This window comes from Terrapene carolina, unplaced genomic scaffold (genome assembly GCF_002925995.2).
Source record: "Terrapene carolina triunguis isolate 2854851 unplaced genomic scaffold, T_m_triunguis-2.0 Scaffold238, whole genome shotgun sequence".
Classification (NCBI taxonomy): domain Eukaryota; kingdom Metazoa; phylum Chordata; order Testudines; family Emydidae; genus Terrapene; species Terrapene triunguis.
This window is the reverse complement of record NW_020664589.1, coordinates 15847283-15871247: the sequence shown is the minus strand read 5'-3', so window position 1 is coordinate 15871247 and position 23965 is coordinate 15847283. Positions and strand designations below refer to the sequence as shown.

Sequence of the window (23965 nt, the reverse complement as noted above, 5' to 3'; positions counted from 1 at the left end):
TTCAAAGTTGACTCTTTGTTACTGATTATTGTAAAGAACTGATATGGTATAAATGAGACAAATTTGCATTCAGGGTAAGAAGTATACTTGGTCTAACTACAGCTTGAATAAATGGAATTTTATAGATGCTGGGTAAGAGAATATACCCATCATTCTGGCGATTCATTTTAAAAAGAAATAATTTTTTAAAGAATATGCAAATAATTTTATGGTAATAAAAAAAAAAAAATAAGGGCAGGATCCAATTACAGAACAGCCACCTTTTTCTACCTTTTTTAGGGCCCCAACAGCTGCACTGAAGGTCACTAATTAAGCATGCACTATGGGAAAACTTTGTATAATTAAAAAAGTGTCCAACAATATGTGCACTTGTAAACAATTCCAGAATGTTACCAATGGCTGCATAGACAGTTATGACTTCTGCATGATCATCCCTTTATTGCATGTACAGTGAAATGAGTTTGGAAATGGTGGCCTTTGTTCTTATGAATTTTCAGCATTGACTTCTTGGATTCTTAGACCTACTTTTACCCATTGCTGCCTTTTATGGTGGTGCCATGCTGTGGCCAGAAGCTCCAAGAGTGATTATTGGAAGCTCTGCAATCAACGGAAGGGGATCAGTGGCCAATACACGCTGCAGTGCCATGGCTCGTCCTCCTGGCCACACCCACTACAGGAGAGAGAACTCGCACACCTTCCTGCCAGCCATTTATCAAAGTGTCAGCTCCGATGGTGTGGCTTTTGTTAACGATGCATCAACTGTGTATAACAAAACTTGCCAATCTAGAATTACATGATGATATTTTCAAGTAACTTACAGTTGTGCTTTTTGTTTTTGTTTTTTAGTTATCTCCCATGGTTTGAAGTCTTTTATAAGCTGCTCAACATCTTGGCAGATTATACAGCAAAAGGACAGGTACTTTTCGGAGCTCTCTCATTTTCCAAACATCACACGTACTAGATAGGGTGAAAATTAACCATATAGGCAATACTCTCATAAGAGAATACCCAGTTGAATTGTCAATCTGTACCATACAGTCCTATAGAATGGGCTTTATGATCTACTTAGCTACTCTCATGAAAAGGGCTTTGAGAAATGCAAACACATTTTAGGTTAAGTTTGGTATCCAAAAAAGAGTCATTGGAGAGAGCCAGGTACAGTTTAGTTAGGCAAGTACCATGAAAGTTCCTCCAGTATTCTGTTAATTAGTACCTTAATCATTGCCATAGCATCTTTGCAGTTCTGGTATTGGGCCTCCTGGAAGACAGAGTAACTGTGCTTCTATGAGTGTTGGACAGATGTCTTCTCTAAACCTACTTATGTGGTGACCCGATACAGATTTGAAACCAGGTCTGCTGAGGCAAAAGACCTTTTTCCTGTTGCTCATCCTATCTGTCTTACCAATGTTGAAGACATAGATTTTTACACTTAAAATTGGGGTGGTGGTGTGGAATTCAAGCATGCTTTTTAATATTTCATTCAGAATATGAACTGAAAATATTAAGGGTCAGTTCTAGGACTATAAATGAAAGTTGGTGGTGCATGGAGATTATGCATACTGTGGAAAACTTTATACGTTGTATGTATCATGTATGTTTCAGATACGATAGGCTACTGCAGTACTGTTATAATCTGACTGGTTGCTATATGTTACTGCCTTGATTCCCTTACCATTTCTCCAATAATAGTCGTATTTTGCATTTTATCACACTTCTACAAATTAGAAGAAGAAGGTGCGCTTGCCTTTTTATAATGATGTCTTCAGCTGAAAGCAAATAGTTTCTGTTATGAAATAGTTGCTATGGAAGCTGGCCCTCCCTGGGATGAGATCATAGTCATGCATAGGATGGTGCCCTGATAGATTTCTTGAACGATTTAAAAACATAGAAACCTACATGTGGGAAGATGTATTATGTTTTTAAAAGCAGCATTTTATATTGCCAGGATATTTGCATAGAAAATGGTGTCATTTCCTTTGAGTCTGCAGTATAAATCCTTTTGGCATCTGTTCCTTACATTTGCAAGTGATCTAGCCTCAGAGCACCCATATACTTATATCTCAGTGCCTGGCATGAGATGACAATTTATTGCTTAGTGTTCCTTTATTAAGCAGATACTTTTTTATTTCAGGACAGTCAGAGGAATGAACTCCTAGAAACACTTCATAAACTTCCCATTCCTGACCCAGGAACACCTGTTAATCTCAGTGTGGTAAGTAAGGGAAAACAGCAGCAAACTAAGGAGACACATTTTCATTATGTACCATTGTAAGAGAAAAACATCAAAACAGCGCTTTCTTCTTTTTGAGTCTTGTAGCAGATTATATTGTTTTCCGTCAGGGACAAGGAGCTGTGCACGCCCCCTTTCCAGTCAAAGCCCTGAAGAGCCTCTCCATTTCCCTAGTGTTAACCCTGAAAAGAGTCCCCATCCTTTGATCTGCAGAGGACTGGGTGGGATTCTGTATGGACACTTGTGAGCATTGCTCCTAATCAGCTAGAGGGGTCACTGCTGAGCAACACAACACTCCTCTTCTTGGGGTTCATGATTCTACCTCTGCAGCACTCCCAGCCCCTGCTGGCCTGCATTAGGAACAAGACTGGGAAGCAAACTCAGAGTCTCCTGCCTGGCAGAGCAACACTCTGAGCACTAACACTTTGGTGCATGTGATTTCCGTGTGTGTGTCGTTCTCCCCCCTTCCCCCCCAACCAATAGTTATTCTTCCTCACACTTGCATTGAGGTTGTTATATTCTGTTCCAGTCTTAGTGAAAAACTAGTGGAAGAACTTACGTTTGGATGGGTTGGTGGGGCTTTAAGGGAAAGATTTCTCTTTGTTTTCTTCCAGTTGATGTTTGCGAATCAACCTTGTGTTCTGGGCAGCAATTCCTAAATCTGAAAAAGCCAGTGAAAAATACTCAACACATGTTGCTTTGTGTGCTGCTTAGGCTTTTAGAATTCACATTTAGAGCTGCTGATGTACAGCTACAGCTCTGCTTATCTGCCTGCCTCTTTCATTTCCCTTTCCCCCCTCCTTTTAAAACGAACTGCTGGCTACAAACAGCTTACTCTCATCACTTCACCCTATAATGTCAGTCGACAGGTAGCAGTTGTTTGGCCTAGCTAGGTCACCAGCTGGCAGTGGAGATGACCCAGTCCTATCACGGAAAGCTATTGTATGAACAGCATGTCTGCCTGACCTAGAGGACAAGCTGTCTCAGAGACAGGATGATCTGTTGGGATATTTCAGTTGTTTCATACCAGTGGTTTCAAGGAATGCTGTTGGTCTCCCCTTGCCTCAAACATTTCATGAGCATTGGAGCAGGAAAGAATATCAAAGGACAGCTTAGGGACTACTTTTGTTTTGGGCTATTTAAGCATTTTAGTTTAGCTGTTTACAAGTTGATGGATCTGTAAGAGCTTGTGGAGTTTTTTTCCTATTCATTGTGTAGTCTCAATATTCCATTTCCTCTTTGCTCCTTTTCAATTCAAATTAAAGTAGTGACACATTGAGAAGCTAAAGTCTGCATTGCATACCTGTTTTATCTGTAGTCAGTGTAGCTGTTTTAACTGCTAGATACTTCAGCCCATAAATCGTTCATGAAGTATAGAATGTATGATAAACACTCTATACAATAGAATTGTGTGACTTGTGGAAACATTACAAGAGCACAACAGTCCCCAAAAAACTTTAACACAAAATAAAGTGCCAGTCTTATAAGAAATTATAAAATTCAAAATAATATAAAATATACACACTATTAACTTACAAACAAAAATACTGAGTCTCTCTACCCACCCTCACCTCCCAAAATAAGAACTGCAGAAATGTCTTGCATTATCAAAATAGTTAATAATAAAACAAAAATAGTTTCCTGGAATGTAAAGCAAGTAAATCGCTCCATTAAGCAATTCACAAATTGCAGTGGTGTGAAGCATCAGGAAACTAGGAAACCAACATAAAAACTAGACAGTTTTTCAAATAGCTACAAATAAAAAGGTGTACACAAAATAGCTTTCCAGTTAAATTACTCAAACAGCATTATCTTCTTTAACACGCCAACTGACCATAAAACAGGATAGCAAATTGTGAGTTTTGGTATTTGAAAGCCATGAATGAAAAATACATGGGCCTTGATCCTGCAAAGACTTATACATGTACTTAACTTTGCACATCATGAGTAATCCAGTTGAAGTTAAAGTATGCACACGGCTTAGCAATACTGGGGCCTTGAACATTAATGTAGAACCCTCCCAGAGGGAATCCATCTGATTCCTCTAGCCAGTGCCTTTCTCCTAGAACCTGAAACCCCGCTATCATGTGTGTTAATTATTCTAAGTTCAGGCACACTACACAAATAGAACCACAGTTGTCAAAGTTGACAAATATCCTATAGTCATATCAATATGATAAACATGGAAATCCTCTTCTAATGAATCAGTGTACTAGATACATTCAAAAAATAGTGTTAGGAGTATGCCAACCACCCACATGTATTTGGAAACCTTTATCAGATTAAATATAAGACCGATCTAGGCACCAGCAGAAGCATAACTACTTTATGAAGGTGTGCTTAGAAAAAAATTATTATTTCAGAATGTTTTTTTAACTTGTAAACTCTGCATTGAATCTCATACTCATTGGTGACATAGCCTTCAGTATGTGGCAACATTAGTATTTGATGTAACATACAAACCTCCCCGAAACTTTTTGTACTTATTCCAGTCTCCTCTTACTTCTGTGGGTTGATTTCAAACATTTTGGTAATAGACAATGGATTTCCATTTATTGCACCTGAAAGAGATAATTTGTTCAGCTTTGTTTCTTCGTGCTGCACAATCATTTAATAATTGAATGCATTTTAAAAAAACGTTTTAAAAGTCCCATTGATGTTTGTTTGCAGTGGCCAAGTTCTGTAGTTAGATAATACTGTTAATTAATTTTATTGCTCATAGTCTGTACAATCAGTTATTGTATCAGTCATATACAATCATTGAAACTTGTTGCGTCTTTACGGTGAGGGCTTTTCTGTATTGTATGTTTACAAATGTGGGAATGGCGTTATATGTTTATAATGGGTTCTTCTCCCATATAGTAATCTTTTTAGCACTGCAACTCTCTAGCTCTGTATTTATTTTGGGCTAGTTTTTGATATAACCGATGAATGGATGTTTATCTGCTCATTATGCATGTCTTAACTATGACCAGCTGGACTTGAAGCAACAGCATCTGCTATGGACAAAATTTGCCATATGCAAACTTGGTAGTTTGCCTGTCTGGTGTGGTAGATCAGGGCATCTAAAGGGGGTACTTGGCAGGTTGGAGCATTTTTGGTGCAGATTTTTGACACCATCTACTGTGAACATTCCAAACCATATAGCAATACAAATGTGCATTGCGCAAGACTGCTCCATGTTACTATTAGCCATGGGATTCAAGAGACAATAAGCAAGAGAATAGTTAATAAATGATATATCTTAAGTTCTGTTTGCTTTCTTAAATGGTGCTGCTTTTTTAATTTCACAGTATATATTTCCCTAGAGGAACTCTCATTTATTCTGCCGGGTGATATAATTTTGCAGCGCTTCAATCATTCTCTAGCAGTCATCAGGAACACTCTTAAGGTACCACTGGAGAATCCTATAATATATAAAAGGAGATATGTCAAGGAGATCAAGAGCAACCATTGTTATTGCATCAGAACTCTTTGTATTTCATGCAGCGATCGGGGAGGGTAATTATGAGAGTTCCCTAGTTTAAGACAAAGGATAAAATTACCAGTCAGTTTCATTCTCTGAAAGTAGGAGCCCTTTTTAGATACAGCTCCATTTCTTTTGTTGCCTAAACAGTGAAACACATTAATATTGTACTACCTTAGGCCAAAAAGGAGCTGGCTGTTGCATGTTCTGTACTCAGACATGGATCTTGCAGTGGGCTGAGGAAAGATGGTCTGAATTACAGAAAGCTTTGGAGTTCTTCTGACATAGGTCATAAATAGTGTGAGGCTATGTGTATTAATACATCTGAAGTACAAGAATTACATGTAATTTATCCTTTTAAAGATATTTGATACTTTGTGACTCAACATTTGTTATAGTATTTTTTTAACCTTGAGAAAAAAAATCTAAATTTTGAAAACAATGGCAAAATGATCTCATTGGTAGTTGATAGAAAAAGTTGTTATATATCAGTTTCCTTTTGCAATTATGGGCTAAACACATTACTGATTCCAAGCAATATTTTGTATTTCTTTTAACTATGCAAAAATAATTGTTTGTTTTTTCCTTTCCAGCATTCTTACTTTAGTGTGCCTGACATCACAGAGCTTCCCAGTATCCCTGAAAATGTGAGTAGCATAGAGGATTATACATTTTGCAGTTTTTCCTTTTAATTTCAAGAACAGCAAGACAAAAAACTATCCTCACTTAGAGCTAGTAGTCCTCGTTACATGATATTTTGTGAACTCGTACTAGATATTGAATCTCTTCCACTGTTTATCTTCTCAAACGTTAAATATTACTGTACCAAATCGTGTTACAGGATGTCTGCTGCTAAATTGCTTCGGCAGGATTAACCAGTGACACAATAAATTAGCTTTTTCCATAATTACTGTAAATTAACCCCATAAAGCTTCTCTCCAGTATTCTCTCTAGAGCAAATGATTTACAGTGTCAGATGATCAGATTAAATTGTCTATTTAATTAAGAAAAAATATCAAGTGAATGGGAAGTTGTGACAGAATAATGGTCTCTTGATGTAAATGCCAAATCAAGATGTTTATTTTCAGAGATGCAGACATTAATAATGAGTGTTCCCTAAAAAATAAGGATATTTAAAAATAAAATAGCTCATCAGGAAAAAGGCTTATTCTGCAATAGGTGTCTTAGTGACTGTTTCTAGCCCTACCAGTATTGATAAAGCTTGCTGCTTTCTGATTGGTTTGCAAGGCAAACTTAGTTTGAATGAATGAAAATATCTTTGATAAAAAGTTATTATTTAAGAGAAACACTTACAGTTTCAGCCCACCCAAAACTGACTGACTAAAAACAATATTTTTGCTAATGACTGTGGATTAAGGAGGCTCGGCCATCTTAGTGGCATTTGCCAGTGTCAGATACTATAATAATCTATTTAAAACTTAATTGTTATTGGGTACAGATCTGTGAAGTATTTTTCAAAGTGACGCCATGGCAGACCATTTTGGGGTAGAGGAGGTATTAGTGTGTGCAGCTGTGCATATGCATGCATGAGTGAGGCAGATGAGAAGTTTTATCTATTTCACTTTTACCTAAACAGGCAAAATAGAAAGGCATGTTGTTAAAAACTTCTAAAGATCTTTATTTTTTAAGAACATTTACAATTTCACCATGAGCCAATAATAAAATAGCCCTGGCTTTTGTCACTTCCAACCCACTTGCCCCCAAATTAAAGTTTTGTGCTCCCTCTGCTGGTTTCCCAACTACAGTTAATATACCCAGTTTCTATAGTTGTGCTGCTGCCATCAATGATGCTTCAGACTCAGTAAGCAGAAAAGAAGTATAACTTCAGTAACTGACTGACTGTGCATTTCTGTGGGATAGAGTTTCTGTTTTAAAATTAACCTTTTCAGAAAGATTGAAAAATACACTGTATTGACAGTTTCAGAGTAGCAGCCGTGTTAGTCTGTATCCGCAAAAAGAACAGGACTTATTTGTTAGCCTCTAAGGTGCCACAAGTACTCCTGTTCTTTTTCCTGTATTGAAGCTGTTCTTAATGTTTTCTGAAGTTTTTTTTTATAATGCTATTTACTGTTTTGAGTCAAGAATGTTAATGATGAATTTAAATATCTCTAGTTGAAAATCATAACATTTAAAATGCCAAAATTGCTAGGGCTTCAGAAGGGGTGAAGTGCAGTTGTTTTGTATAAAACCTCCTTGGACTTTTCAAGGTATCACCTTTGGTATTTTCTCCCACATTTTTTATCCTGCCCCACCCGTGTGTTCTTAGAGCCTTCACAATTTGGTGTCTGAATTCTGGCTAAGCGCTGGGGCAATGAATTCCAGTTTTCTGGACTTCTCTGCAGCTTAGTGGCTACGTTGGCAGGAGACTTTAAGGGTAGCATTCTCTTTTGTGAAGACAGCATGCTTCCTCTCTGCCATACCTACACAGTGGCAGGCAACAGATCAAGAGTTTGGTCTATCTAGTATCCAGATGCAGATTATTAAAGATGATGGTCCTGTAGACAAATTGGGATGGAGGAGCATGGTAGGGACCTGTTAAGCAGACCATGGGACTGTCTTAAATGATCACATAAGGGACAATAAAGATCAGCTGCGTACCACGTAGCTTTCTAGTGAAGGTTGAGCAGAACTTTACTCTGTTTCTGGGTTTTTTGGAGTGCTTTCTTCAGAGATACACTTCGGCCCAATGAGTACAGTGCCTTGTACAGGTTTCACCATACCTCAGATATGTCATCAGGGGAGAGCTCTGCAAGTGTCAAACACAGAGAGGACCTAGCTGACATTTACTGGCCTTGACTACTCTTTAGACCTCCTCGTTGTGGGCCTTTTCCAAATCTGCCTGCCTGACATCTCAAAGTCCTGCTGCTAGATAAAGGACAAAACCTTCTGAGGTCAAATGCTGCACTCAAAAAAAAAATAAAATCCATTTGTGTTATAAAAATAAAGAATCCAGCCAGACCTTCTAATTATTTATTAGTGTGTTGCTTGGTGAGTTTGTGCAGCAGATGTGTTTGTCCCTTGTTTTTCCCATTGGAAATATACATAGTTACTGGCTTTTCTGTAGGTCTTTACATTGCCATTAAATGTAATACACATGCTTTTTTTTTTTTTTTTTATGGCATTGGTTTTCACGGAACTTTGATACATTAGAAGTAATACAGGACTCATGTCCTGAAGCTAAATCAGCAGTCAGTCTGGTTTGAGTATGGTATCTTTTCCCAAGTGGTGGTGGTGATAATGTTTTATTGCTAATTTGTCTTCTTTCATCTGATGAGCTCAAAGATTTTACAATGAGGCCACCCAAGGAGGTTGGGAAGTATTATTCCTATTTTACAGATGGGTATGTTGAGTCACAAAGAGATTGAGTTGGGAGTGATCAAATAATGAATTACCAGCAGAGATTAAAACAGGATACAGGATATATCACACAGTACTGATTTCAGAATGTATAGTTTTATTTACCCTCAGTTTGTTACATCTGCAAGTGATGTTGGCTTGAGTCCTAAGGCATAAGCCAACTTCCCAAAACGTCTGTACAGGAGACGTGATGAATGCTTATGAATCAAGGCTGTTATAAAAGAAAAGGCCTTGGACCAGAAGGACTTGGAAACGCTTTGAAATCTTAATGTTCAGTCTGCAGGAGAGGGGATTGCCTTGTGATGCTAAAAATCATCCCCTTTGGATCATTGAGTGGTGTTGATGGGCCTCAAAGAGAATAATATGGTCCCAGCAATGTGGGTATCAATGTGGGTGATGGGGGTTTTAATGGAGGGATCCTCAGCGTTCTGATCGGGAATGCAGAGGACACACATGGGAATAAAATGGAAACAATAACTGATGTCATAAAGTTAGTCCAATAAATTTTTATGCAAATTCATCAATCTAGGTCTCGGTATAAGAAAAGAATAAAAGCAAATGTTGAAAATGAAACCCTTTGGTCTAAGGTTCGTTGTTAAAGTCAATTCTCAGCTACTTCTCAGGTTTCTATTTAATAAAAGCAGTGCTTTTCTTTGCTAATGAATATCATTGTGTAATTGCTCACTAGGGTTTTATCTGTCTGTCAAGGTAACTTTCAGGTAGGATTGTGGTTTATATAGACAATAATATAAAGGCATTAAATGAACATAAATCTTTATAGATTTTAAACAATTGACCTGCATTTTTAATAATGCCACATATCATGGCAGTAATTACATTTTTAAGCCTCTATTAACAAATGTTTAGTAGTGCTAGATTTTGAAGTTGTGTGTAATGATTAATGGAGAATCACATAGAGCTCCATTTGGAACATTAACAAACATGTCGTAATTATCTGGCTTTGTGTCAGACCAGAATGGTTAATGATCCACAAAAGCATTTAGTATGGACAGTTACATATAACAACTGAGATTTCACTATTTCAAAAGATTTCTTAGGTTATATGAAAGATTTATGAATGCATTGTGACTTTCAGAAATAAACAAATTGGGTTCATTGCAGGAAATACATTACCAAGTAGTGTTAGACACACAGTATCCATTGTATTTCAGATTTGTCAGGTAATTTAGCTGTTTCAGAGATGATGGAAGTTTCTGTCTGATGGTGCTGTGATATATATTCTTTCCATTTTACATCACAACCTCAAACTGCGTGATATCTCACTTATTAAAATGTATGTATCTGATTTAAGTTCTTGAGTTCCATGACTTTTTTCAAACTGGTAATTTTATATTCCTGTATTTAGACCATTTGTAATAGAATATTCACCTCTTTCTTTTGTCCTGCCCTTCAAAAGCTACATCCTGGCATTATAAAATATATTATGGATTACATAATATGATAAGCAACTGTTAGATCTTTGAAGAACAACTTTTAAATGTGTGAAATTTGAAATAAAATGTGCTTCTAAATAAAGCTGGCCTATTCCAAAAGGGAAATTTACAAAAGACTATTAAATGAAGTTTATACCTAGAGATGAGTGACTAGCTATGATAGTTTGAGAGAATTTGTTTTTCAGTGATGCATATACATTTTTAATGGCAGTCTAGCATACATAGAAGTTATGGCACACTTACTCTTAAAAGTGAGGTTTTTTACCCACAAAAGTTTATGCCCAAATAAATCTGTTAGTCTTTAAGGTGCCACCGGACTCCTTGTTGTTTTTGTGGTTACTATTACATTTGTGACTCCAGTTGTTGTTCCATTGCACAGAAGGGGGTACACTCAATTGTAATCCCATTGAGAAGTTCTCTTTGGGATAATGCTGAAGGAGGAGGAAGCAGGAGTGAAATCTTTTGGCCTGAATAAAATCAACAAAAAGTGCACATACCTACTAACAATTAAAAAAAAAAAAAAAAAAAAAAGAGTAATTGTTGAATGAATTTAGGGTGGGACTCTGAAAGTAGCATGAGGGAGTTGTCAGGCTTCCAAATCTCATTGATTTTTAATGGGGCCTGGGTACCTGATTCCCTTAAATCCTTTGAGAAATCTCAGCTTTAATGTCCAAGGAGAGTTTTAAATGGTGAGAAATCAAATATATAACAACTGTACTGAGTAAATTGGGACTCCCCTGTTTTCAGGCAGCTTGGTTCCTACTCATTTTCAGCTTAGCTACTTAGAAAGTGTAGCCACCTATTTTGAACTTAGCACAATTTTCTCTTTAAAGATGACATCTTTTTTATAAATAAATGTGCAAATCACTGCACATGCATTGCCCAGCCTCAGTATCGTGCCATGAATCCTTCATGTTCTATAGGTGTTCTCTCCACTTTCAGAAATTTGCAGATCTTTATAGAGGAAAAATAAAACCATATAAAAAGCTCCACATGTAGATATATAAATGTCTCTCAAAGCCACTGTCATGCTTAGGCAAACTTTACAAAACCTTAACAGCTTTTCCCCATTAAATTGTCAAGTTCTCTTCCTGTATTTCCCTTTGCTGATAGATTTTTGTTACTCTTTTAATCTTTCACTTTCTGTGTAGTTGATTCAGTTCAGGCAGAATTCAGGGATTCTACACTCCTTTTGCTGTGCCCCGACTCTACTAACATCCATGGAAGTTGCATGCTCCTTGAGGGAAGAACAGGCCCCCATATATTTGTAACATCTTGATTCATACCACTTAGAAAAAATTGTGTCGTCACGCGCTATGTTTTGGCATCACAGAGAGATGGGTGTGTGGGGAAAGCAGAACTTTAAAGGAGACAGCTTCTGTTTAGACACAAATATCTTGCTAATCAGCACAGATGGGACGAGAAATACAGAAAAAGTACATGACAGTTTAATGGGGTTTTGGCAAAATGTGTTGTTTTTTAAAAATATACCTGTATGTGGCCATAGGTTTTCCATAACAAGGGGTCTAATGAGATCTGAATGATGTCTTTATACCTTTTTGTTCCCTACTAACAAAAGTGAGTTTATTTTTGAATATTTTATTTTTTAAAAATCCACCCCAAAAATCCTCCAAAAATCAGACGTAATTTTTGTCTCTAGCTCTTTCTTTGTATTTGGATGGCAAGCTGTGGAACATATTTTTGCACAGTATGAAGCTTCTTGGCAGACTCCTTAGGCCAAGTATTGGTGGTTTTAGAGTTATCTTTGGATCTGTCAAAAGTGCTAATGGGCTTTCTGAGCTTCTTTAAGCTTCTACATCCTATTTGCTTTCTGCTTTTTGTGTTCTGCTTTATTCTATGATGATTAAGATCACACTTGAATAAATGATTTGTCTTAATTTTGCTTTATCACATGCGCTTTTTGTATAAATATGCATACTTACCTTGCAGCAACCTATAATACATCCACAAGCAGTTTATTTTGAGTCAAATCCATTAATTTGGTCTTTTCTGATATGCCCTGAATCAGATGAAGCTTCCTATTCTAAAACTTCTTTTAAATACAGTTTGCATTGAGTTTAAACCTCTGCAAGTTAAGAGCCTGTTTCTGCCAGCCTTGCTCAGACTGAGAAGCACCTTAGTCCATGAGTTAGTACTCCATTGATTTCAGTTGGGATGGCTTGCAGAGTAAGGTGTGAGTAATATTTTACTCACTGTCATTCATGAGCCATTTCACTACTCTAGTAAAACAGTAGCAAGTGCTTCTCCCCACTGCAGTGTGTGGAGGGAACACTGGCAGAGCTGCCCAGAAGGGAATGCCTGCTGTAAGGGAACATGGCCCTCTAGGATGGGGAGGAGAGCTGCATGATATAGCTTGTTTCTTTCTCAGAGTTGCGTAAGTTACAATTATTTTGCATTGAGAAGAGCTGTGCTGGTGTTTCTGCAGGAAGCATTCACAGGGATTCAGCTCTGTATCTGCCTGGATCTTGCCTTGGCTGCCAGTATCAGTAGCTCTGCCCCTAGCTGATCTGTTATTCTTTGAGTAGTGTCCTTATGGTGCTCCACTTCAGGTGCGCTTGTGACCTATGTGCCTTTGATCAAAAAATGGTGGCGCTGGTGCCCAGAAATGCACCCTACACATCCTCATGTCCCACACTGAGGATATATGGGGCTGTGCAGGCGAATGGCCCTCAGTTTCTTCTCAACCACCTCAGCCTGAGACGGAGCGCTAGTGTGCCTGCTTCGCTACACAAAGATTGTTCCTTAGTCTAATTTTTTTCCCTTTTCCTTATACTTAAATTAATTCTATACTTAGTTTTGATTGTAGCAGGGGTTTGTTTTTGTAATCCCTTCCCTCCTAGTGGTGCTCTTTTCTTTCGTGATCCCCATTGTCCCAGGGTAGGCAAGGATCTCCGGGTTTCAAACGTTGCCTCACTTGCCAGGAAGCTATCCTGGCCAGTGAGGGGCATTCCTGGTGTATCTGCTGCTTGGGAGAAACACACATTCTTCAAAAGTGTTCTGTCTGTTCAGCATTCAAAAGCAGAACTAGGAGATAATACTTAGACTCTTAATGATAGAGCATTCTCTCTATCTGGCCTCAGATTGAGGCCAGGAGATGCTGGCTGAACATTGGCCTTTGAGTGAACATAATGCCCTGTTGACATCTGCATGTTCTCCCAGATCTGCTCAGGAGAGAACCTTGGAGAACTCATTCTCCTCTTAAAGAGCCCACTTCAAGAAAGCCTCAGTCTTCTCAAAGTAAGCCCACGTTGGAGACCTTGTGTCCCGCACTGGGTACTGCTGAGGCTCCAGGCTCCGTTGGTACGAACCTTGTACCTGGGGCTCTGAGCTCATCTTAGATGAAAGGCATCAAATGCCTTAGTACCGAGACCCTCCTCCATACCACAGGAGGAGGGCACTATAGTGAAGGAGTCTCAGCACTCTACTTCTAAAGTACCTACAACTCCTTTGGTATCTTCCATATATAAGCTAGCCACTAACATGTTCTCGGAATGGGACAGATGCCACAGTTCTCATACCATCTTTGTTCCTTCCAAGCCATCTTTGTTTGTTGGTACTGTATACTTCCGTCAGACAAGACCAGAACAGTCTGTCCTTGGTACTGACTGTGGAACCTTGCCCTGTACCAGCTCAACCCCACACGGTGCCAAAGGAATTCAGAAACTTCAGAGACTTCCTTTTTTCAGATGAGCCAGAGTCTCCCCTGCTAGTGGTTACTGTATGTCTGTCGGTACTGAAAGTGACATGGTCACCAAGACTGAACTATTTCCTGGAACTGTTCGGTTCTCCAGCACCCTCTGAGATGGGCAGAGCTCCTCCTTTAGACAAGGAGGAGTTCTCTTCCAACTCCCAAATATCAGTGCAGGATTCCCCTATTCACCATTCAAGGGACTTTCCTCCTGCCACTTTTGGTGAAAGAGGGGAGCCACTTCCGAGACGAACTTGTGCCCCTCTGCACTGGTTCAAGCAGCATTGGATTGGATGCCTCTCATGCCTTATGGACTTCCTCAATGGCCCTGCTGGGATTCTTGGGCTGCATATAGACAGCAATTTTCACAAGCTCCTACTCTTTTTCATGTGGAGACCAAGAAGGAGATATTCTCCTCCCCTATTTATATGCCCTCCATTACGTCAGGTGTCGGAATCCTTTGAAGAGCAGGAGGCCAGAGCAGATAAGGAGGCTACTTCACAAACAAATATCTCCTCATCTTCTCTAGACGAGATGGTTATCTCCTCCACTTTCTCTGGCTGATGATTTCATACAATTCCAAGACATAATGAAACATATTGCAGTCTCTTTAGAGATCCCATTAGAGGTGGTCAGAGAGTCTCATCATAAGCTCCTGTATATTCTGCAATGGACACCCTCTGCTCATGTTGCCTTGCCAGTCAACATGGCTCTGTTGGACCCTGCTAAGACCATCTGGCAGACCCTGGCAACAATACCACCAACTTGCAAACTTTCTGATAAAAAATATTATGTCCCAGCCAAGACCTCTGAATTTTTATTTTCCCAGCCTTCTTATTCTCTAGTTGTGGAAGCAGTGAATGAATGGGGTGGACAGCACCCTGCTAAGTTACACCTTGTGAAAAGTTACACCTTATCAAAAACGTCTTGACATGACAGAACAACATAGCCTGTATGTTCTACATCAATAGACCCACCAGGGTGCCCTTTATACTGAAGCAATAAAGCTACTGAACTGGTGTATAGCCAATCAGATCCTCACTTCAGTAGTTTACGTTCCAGGCCTACAAAACGCCAGTTAAGAATCTCAGCAGACACTTCTCCCTTGATTATGAAGGGGAGTTGGACTCTCTGACTCTCACTCACATTTTTCTGACTTGGGGATTTCCAGAAGTGGATCTCTTTGTCACCATTACCAGCAGGAAGTGCAAACAATTTTGCTTGAGAGAGGGTTTGGCCCTTACTCTCGGGGAGATGCTTTCCTGATTCCATAGACAAGGAACCTTCTCTACGCATTTCCATCTACTCTCCTAATATTGAAGGTGGTAAACAAGATCAAGCAGGACAAAGCCAAGAACATATTAATAGTTCCAGTGTGGCCTTGACAGGCCTGGTATCCTTACCTGATTTACCTTGCCATTTGTCTGGGAATGAGTTTTCTGTCCAATCCCAGTCTTCTCTCTCAAGATGCTGGTTGAACTGTCCATCCCATCCTGGGAATTGGGCTTGGTTACTCAATGGTTCTTGGGGATAGAGACTTCCTGTTCAGCAGGTATTATTAAATAGTATGAAAGCATCTACACATAATTCTTACTTGCAGAAAAGAAAAAGGTTTCACCACTGGTGTGACCATCATCATCTTTCATCCATGCATTCTTCACTCTCAATGATCCTTGACTATCTGCTAGCATCAAAAAAGTCAGGATTATGTAGAGTTCCATCAGGGTTCACTTAGTGGCTATAACTAGGGCGCTACCAAATTCACGGCCATGAAAAATGCATCACAGACCATGAACTCTGGTCTTTTGTGTGCTTTTACCCTATACTACACAGATTTCATGGGGGAGACCAGTGTTGCTCAAATTGGGGGTCTGACCCAAAAGTGAGTTGCAGAGCGGTCACAAGGTTATTTTAGGATGCCGCCGTTACTTCTGCGTTGCTTTCAGAGCTGGGTAGCCAGAGAGTGGCGGCTGCTGACCGAGGGTCCAGCTCTGAAGGCAGCAGTGCAGAAGTAAGGGTGGCAATACCATACCATGCCATCCTTACTTCTGTGCTGCTGCTTGTGGCACCTCTGCCTTCAGAGCTGGGCTCCCAGCCAGCAGCCTCTGCTCTCTAGTTGTCCAGCTCTCAAGATAGTGCCACTGCCAGCAGCAGCACAGAAGGAAGGGTAGCAGTACCGCAACCCCCTCACCCACTCTACAATAACCTTGCGGACCCCCCCCCCCCAACTCCTTTTTGAGTCAGGACTCCTACAATTACAATACTGTGAAATTTCAGATTTAAATATCTCAAAGAACTTCATTTATTGCACAAGGTGAATGACCTCTCCTTCTGCCATTCACTCTACATCCAGCAATAGACATTGCAGTGGAGGGGTAGTGGCCAAGGACCCTTGGCTCTGCTCTCCTTTTTTGTGTTTGTGTGAGAGGTGTATCTAATGTTTCACTCTGTATGTTACATTTTTAGTGAGCATGCAGAGGTTGGATAGGGTGCTTTTTTGTTGTAGTATAAGCCAAAATAAATACATAGGCTGAGCACTAGACTGGAAATTGGGCATTTGAGTTCTAATTCTGTCTCTTAGATGGACATGCTCTGTGGTTTTGCAAAAGATGCTTCCCCTCTCCTTTGCTTCAGTTTCCTAATTTCTAGTATAGGGATGCTTTCTGATTCCCCTTCCCAGGGTGATGGGAGTATTAACGTTCACAAAATACTATATATGTGCTGAATATTAGTTTAATCTTTTTTTATTGTATTTTAAATGCTTCTGGTGTAATTCCCCATTATCACGGTTGCTCTGGAGTAAATGATGCCATTAGCAGATTTTTATATGCTCAGCTAATTTCAGTTAGCTGAATAAGAAATCTCCAGTAGCTGTAATTTGTGGCTACTGTCAGGTTTCAGGAATATATTTTGTGTGCATAAGAGAACCTATGTTCCTCACAAAAAATCTCCTCATTCAATATTTAAGTTGCAGGAGTTGAGAGTGAAATCACACTAAGCTGTGTAACTTTCTGAAATCTGAGCATTTGGGAGCGTTAATTAAAAAATAACAAAACTAAGCCCAGGCTGTAGCAGCAAAATCACCCCAGACTTGAGCTGACCTATTGCTTTCTTCCTCTAGGTCACTTTCTGGTGGTGGTTTGATTGAAGGATGAAGTTTAGGTTCTCTTCTATCTTGAAGATATTTGTATTTGTAAAAATTTTTCTCAAAAACACTCTCATCTTTCTTCCTAGAGAAATCTGACAGAGTATTTTGTAGCTGTCGATGTCAACAACATGCTGCATCTCTACGCTAGTATGCTATATGAACGCCGCATCCTCATCTGCTGTAGTAAACTGAGCACTGTAAGTAAATTTCAGAATATTCTCTTGACAATTCATTTTAAAAAGTGCCAGTTATGCTGGAAATCATCTGGGATAACTAGAATTTGCGTAATCACTGATTTAAAACTGTTTGTAGGGTGGCAGGAATATTGTACTAAAGTTGGATTTATTGTATAAATGAATATGACAAAGGGCCAGTTTGCAGAGATGAGGCATGGTTGGCATACTGAGAAATAATCACAAATCACTGGAATCATTAATAGCCATACAATCATTATGTACATTGGCATAAGCAGACACAAGCAGGGAATTGCAGAACAGAGAAGTAAATGTATGCTGTCAGGATGTATTCTGGCTAATACCTGATTTCTGGCTAAAAAAATTCTGTGTGATTGTATGTGTATGTATGTATTTATACAGAATTTTTTAGCCAGAAATCAGGTGTGTATAAATAAAAAACAATAAATTTATGACTGTGCTTGGGCTGTGGAAAATCCCATGACAAAGATGACTTTTCTGAGGTTCTTTGGCCCCTCAAGTGTTTGAATGAAAAAGTTTTTCTCTTGATACGGATGCTGTATAATAACATTTACACCGTGTTAGTGAAGCCCTTTTTCATACACTTATTTGAAAGAAAAATAGATAAATGATACTTTCAGACAGAACTTCTGGTGACCTTCTCTTGATGAACCCAGATGGTGGGCTCTAACACGTTAGAGAACCATATTTTTCGCAATTTTGTTTGATAAGATGTAGGCTTAATGCTACTTAGGTTCCATCAAGCATCTGAAAGATGAAAGCTGCTGAGCACTCCAAAGTGCTGTCTCTTCTAAAAATGGCTGCATATCAATACCAAAAAACCTCGCCTGATTTAGTTCAGAGTTTAGCATTATGCATTTGAAGTTTTATCAGTCAATAAGATCGTGATTTTATGTATAAAAGAAAATGTTAAGTTTTCATTCTCTTTGCTCTGTAAATGGGTATTGATTGTTTCTGTTATGAATGGTAAACAGAGGATGGTTAACTAAATGTTGCCTTCTAATGCTGTAGCCTAAATACTTGAAAGGCTCTTTCTAAAGTTTGAGCACCTATTTCCATTTTGTATGGTATCTGGCCTCTTAAAGGTCTGATTTTGATTGTGTAAGATTATAACTGCATCGTAGACTGCCAGAAAATACTGCTGAAACAATACATACCAAAAACATAAAAAAATAACATGTACATATTGGGGTCGGGAGGAGGAGAGAACAAACCCTGTTTGTATTCCATCTCCAGATAGAAATAATAATCTATCTAGTTAAGAAAGGAATATGAGATCAGAAGATTCAGTGTAATCTATGGGACATTCTAACAACTTCAGACTTTTGTGACCAAAACCCATAAAGAACCAATAGCATTTAAACACTACAATGATGGACATTATAGAAAACTGTTAGATAGACAGACCAATGCAGTGTATTATTCAGTGCACTTTTATATACACCCAGCATTATGGTTTTGCCGTAGGGTCAGAGTGAGCAAAGCTACAGACCCAGGACAAGGATGTATATCAGTTTGTGTGGGCATGGAGGAGGGGTTGGTTCAGGGAAAAGTGAATTAAACGTAGTATTATAAATTTGGAAGGGAGATGGGGCGGCATCAAGGTAAGGTAAGGGTCTCCCAACTATAGAGCCTGTGTGCTTCATTGGCGTGATCCACCCCTTGGTAAGGTAGGCTGGAAAGAAGCATTACTTACCTGTCACTTTGCTTTCCTTAATAAGCTCTTTCACAAGTAGGCTTGTGTTTTCCTTCCTTATCATCTTTCTCCTATTTCTCTTTCTTTGCCTCTGTCCAAGATAAAAGCATATCTGGCTCTTCAGGCGGAGAGTTAGCCTTACTATACATTTGTATCTTACAACTATATATATAAACTGCACTGAGATTGGAGTGACAGTTTAAGACAGGTTTGAAGTCTTGGGTGAGAGCCAGTGATTCCTTGCCTGCACACTCGGCTCTGCATGATCCAGCAGTAGGAACAAGCTGCATTATTTTATTTCAAACTGTGCTCAGCAGAAGCCAAGACCTTGTAACTGGAAACTTACCAAACTGTGAGAATTCTCAAAGTATACTCAGTGTCTTGTTTTTTAAAAAATGGAACTGTTTGCAATTAATTTAACACTTATGATTTAAATGTAATATCAAGTAAAGTAGAGAAGAATAAGCAGAAACCTTAAAAGTGGAATGAAATATCTTGTGCTACAATGTCTCCTGAAATTCATATTATGATTGAAGAGCTCTTAATATTGGCAAGTTAAATAAGATTTGGGGGTAATTGAGTGCTGAGATCTAACCTATTAATTATTCCGTGTGGATTGTTTGTCATTGAACCCGTGGAAAGTTATTGCCATTTTGCATGGCTTTTTTTTTTTTTTTTTCAACTGGCAACATAATTCACTCCTCAAAACACTAAATGCTGAACTGTGAATTTTACTGAGTATTCACAAGCTGAATTTTAACTATTCATTTTGTGATCTAATTCCTCATACAAAGACAAAATTAATCCAGAATGCATAAAACTGAGTGCATGCATATAGCAAAGGCCTCTTTGTGTTTGCATGCTCTAACTGAAAGAGAGAGGAAGTGGAGTATATCTTCTAGCCAGTATTCTAAGTTCCAGCATAGCTTGCCCTTACAGCCCTGCCCTAATAAGTTGTTATAACTATTCACTGTAATACAGGCAGTATAAATATAGAATATAGAAAAGATGGCCAAAGTAAGCAGCCTGGTGGTTCTTGGAGAAATTCACAAATTGGGTCTAATTCCTAAAAGTCCCCACACCTGGTTACTTTTTGTTGAGGTTAATTTAGCCACAACCAGGATATTTCCAGCTTTAAGCAACTATTCATGCAGAGAAGAAACATTGTTCTGGCATAAATAGCAAATTCTGATCCTCTCTACGAGTTGAGAGCTTGCCAGCCAGTTCTGTCCATAACCATCTCATAAAGGTAAAATGCACTAAGATACATTCTCTAAGTTCCAACATTTTAAAAATAAGTGAACATGGCACTCGTGAAAATGGTAGTGTGTGCCTAATAGAACTGGCCATGGACAGTCATGGTGCAATGAAGAGGTGTGCATGCTTCTCTCTCTCACCTGTTCAGCACCCCTTGAAATTAGATTGCCAGCACCTTAGTCTTGCCTTGCAAGACACCATCTCTTCCTTCCCATGAGCACTATCCCACTTTCTCTGACAACTTTGCCAAAGCACCTCAATCTTAACCTGCATCCACAACCTGCTATGGGAGTCCTACTCCATCACAGAGCCCTTAAATGCCTTTCAGTGTTATGCTGGTAACTTAAGTAAATTTAGAATGGTTGGACTTACAAATAATCAAGGTGTTTTGATGTTTCCAGTATAAATTCCATTTTTAAATCTCACATTGCAATCTTAATACAGTAATAAGTGCACACAATGAGACATCTAGAGAGAGGCAACAAAACACATTTGGAAATTGCTCCATATTTTGTCATCAGTCTTTAATTTTTCTGAATAAGAATGACAAAAACCCTTCTGTTGATTCATTTACACACACAACAACTTTTGAATTTTAAATGTGAAATTTTAAAAGTGAGTTATGCCAGTGATCAGTTTATATGTCTCAACTGGCTGTATTTTTGCATGATTCTCCTGCAGCTGCTGTAGGGAACTGGGGTAGTGGAACTGATCTCATTTTAACCTGCTGAAATCCTATAGCTTTGACAGTCTGTCATTTCTCAGGTTGTCTTATTATTAACAGCTTGTTTTCTGTATAACAGTCACTAATCAAATGAGTTCTGCATCAACTAAGCTATTTCTTTAGTAACCATTATCTTGGCAAAATTGAAGGGCACTCCTGGTGTCTACCCAGGGTGGTGCAATTTGGTTTCATGCCAGATAGAAGGTAGGATTACGTCTCAGAAATAAGTGACAGCTTACCCTCAGATGTCTTCAATATTGAGCATCATGTTTAGTTAATCTTTTTGTTGCTAAGTTTTAAAATCTTAAGTTATCATAATAGGAAATAATCAAATTGATGCTCCCTGAAGCTATTATTAAATGAAAAAGACTTCTTAAAGAGTTTATTCCAGATGTCTCTTAATGCTTTGGAGAATACACATCAAAGTCATAGTATGCACAGAACTTTAGGAAATTACATAGAGGTTCTTGCTTGGGAACTTGCCAGTCTCATGGTGCAAGTCGGGAATTGTGCTGTGCATTTGCTTTACTACCGTAAAAGCTTTTTTATCCAGCATGTTGGGGGAATGGGGGGTACTGGTAAGTGAAAAATTCCGGTTAACAAAGAGGGAGGGAGTTTGGGTGCAGGGGTACGGGAGGGGGTCCGGTGCGTGGGCTCTAGATGGGAGTTTGGGTGCAGGAGGAGGTTCGGGGCAAGGGGTTGGGGCAGAGGAGGAGTTTCGGGGTGTTGGAGCCGGGGGGTGCTCACCCCAGGCGGCTCCCCAGAAGCAGCGACCTGTCCCTGCTGTGCCTAGGCAGTGGCACAACTAGGCAGTTCTGCGCACTGCCTCGCCCTGAGCACTAGCTCCGCAGCTCCCATTGGCCGGGAACCAATTGAGACATCCACATGGAATAATTTGATATTTCCAGCCTGTCTCCTTGCAGATGCTTCTGACAGAACCAACCCCAATGTGTTGATGTGAAGTTTTGATGGTTCATTGATACACCTACCTTATACAAAACTCTTAGCGGAAACAACCAGCTACCATGCTCCTCTGTGGCACTTCATAACAAGAAATACAATTCTCTTCAGTCCTCATGCCATGGATGAGTCATCACTTTCTGATTAAAAACAGTAGAGTCGCTGGTGTTGCTGAAAATTGGTCATTGTTATCTTCCAAATATTTATTACATCAGCAATATATTTAATTTTTCCTGCCCTCTATTTTCGAAGTATTTATCAATAGACAAACTTTCTCTGTTAGTTAAAAGCCAAACACTCTAGTTAATGCCTCATTTAGACACCTTTGTTAAAACAGCTCACTGAGTAAAGATGCAGAATGTGATCAGTGTTCTGTGCAGTTGTTTTATCCCTTCCTCTCTTATGCTGTTGTTGTGGAATGATCATATCTGTGTCTGCTGGAAAGCAGAGCTATAGGGTTTTTCCTCTTGTTGCATAGCTGTTGGGCTTTTCCAGCTGTACTGAATGGTGGTTACTAAGAGCTTTGTTCCTCTTTATTGTGGGACTTTTGATATACTTTTAAATTCATGTAATAGTGCCTAAGAAAAGAGCTCTTAGTGATTGTAATAACTGGCGTGGTATCACAGTTTTATCTGTGCCAAGCCGGGTATTGTGTAAGATCACAGTCCAGCGTATATCAGATGCAGTTGATAACGTTCTCAGAAAAGAGCAAGCCGGTTTTTGGTAAGGGCGTGGATGCACAGACCAAATCTTCACTTTATGAAACATAATAGCACAATGCTTAGAATGGCAACGACAACTCTACATAAAGTTAATTGACTTTGAGAGGGCTTTTGATAGCATTCACAGGACCAGCCTATGGCGCATTCTGTGGGCATATGGAATTCCTTTCCGTATAATGAACATCAAAAACTTCTATTCCAACTTTACATGCAGTGTTGATCACAGTGAGCTCAGTTTTGAAGTCAAAACAGGAGCACATCAGGGGGGTGTCATGTCTGCAATCCTCTTCAACATTGCCATCGACCGGGTAATGCGGTGTACACAGAAGACATGCCAAGAGGCATTATCATAACATTTTAATATTGCCTCACCATCACCAGTACGGATAGAGGATCATGTTCTCAGCAGTGTAGAAAGATTCACATACTTGAGCAGCACCATCAGCCAGGATGGTGGAACATGCCAGTACATCCAGAACAGAATCAGTAAAGCCAGGAACACATTCCGGAGCTTAATACAGTCTGGAAATCATCAAAATACAGCACCAAAACCAAATTCAAGATTTATCAGTACTTTCAACACTACTTTATAGTGCAGAATGCTGGGGAATAAGAAAGTATGACATGTCCAAACTGTCTTCATTTCATACAACCTGCCTCAGAAAAATCCTCTGTATCTTTTGGCCCAGAACAATCTCAAAACAAGACCTATTCACACAGTGCAGCCAAGAAGATACGAGCACCATCATTGCCAGGAGGCGTTGGAGATGGATTGGCCATGTGCTTTGGATGAAAACTGATTCCATCACCAAAATAGCAATAAGATGGACACCTGAAGGCAAGTGAAAACGAGGCCGCCCGAAAACAACATAGCAAAGAGCTGTGGAAACCGAGCTGAAAAGCCTGAGGCACAGCTGGGGAACCATTGAAAGACTTGCCAGAAACAGACAGGGGTGGAGGAGCTTCGTCACTGCCCTAAATGCCAGAGGCATAATAGGAACATGAT

The 23965-nt window shown here is 39.3% G+C and overlaps 1 protein-coding gene across 1 annotated transcript in view; it reads left to right on the top strand.

Moving 5' to 3' along the window:
• Positions 1–23965, top strand: part of DENND1A (DENN domain containing 1A) — a 343291-nt gene that overhangs the window by 153998 nt on the left and 165328 nt on the right. The window contains exons 7-10 of the mRNA XM_026657267.2: positions 847–916; positions 2132–2212; positions 6290–6343; positions 17472–17582. Coding sequence (XP_026513052.1) covers positions 847–916; positions 2132–2212; positions 6290–6343; positions 17472–17582 — 316 coding nt within the window. The remainder of the gene's footprint in view (positions 1–846; positions 917–2131; positions 2213–6289; positions 6344–17471; positions 17583–23965) is intronic.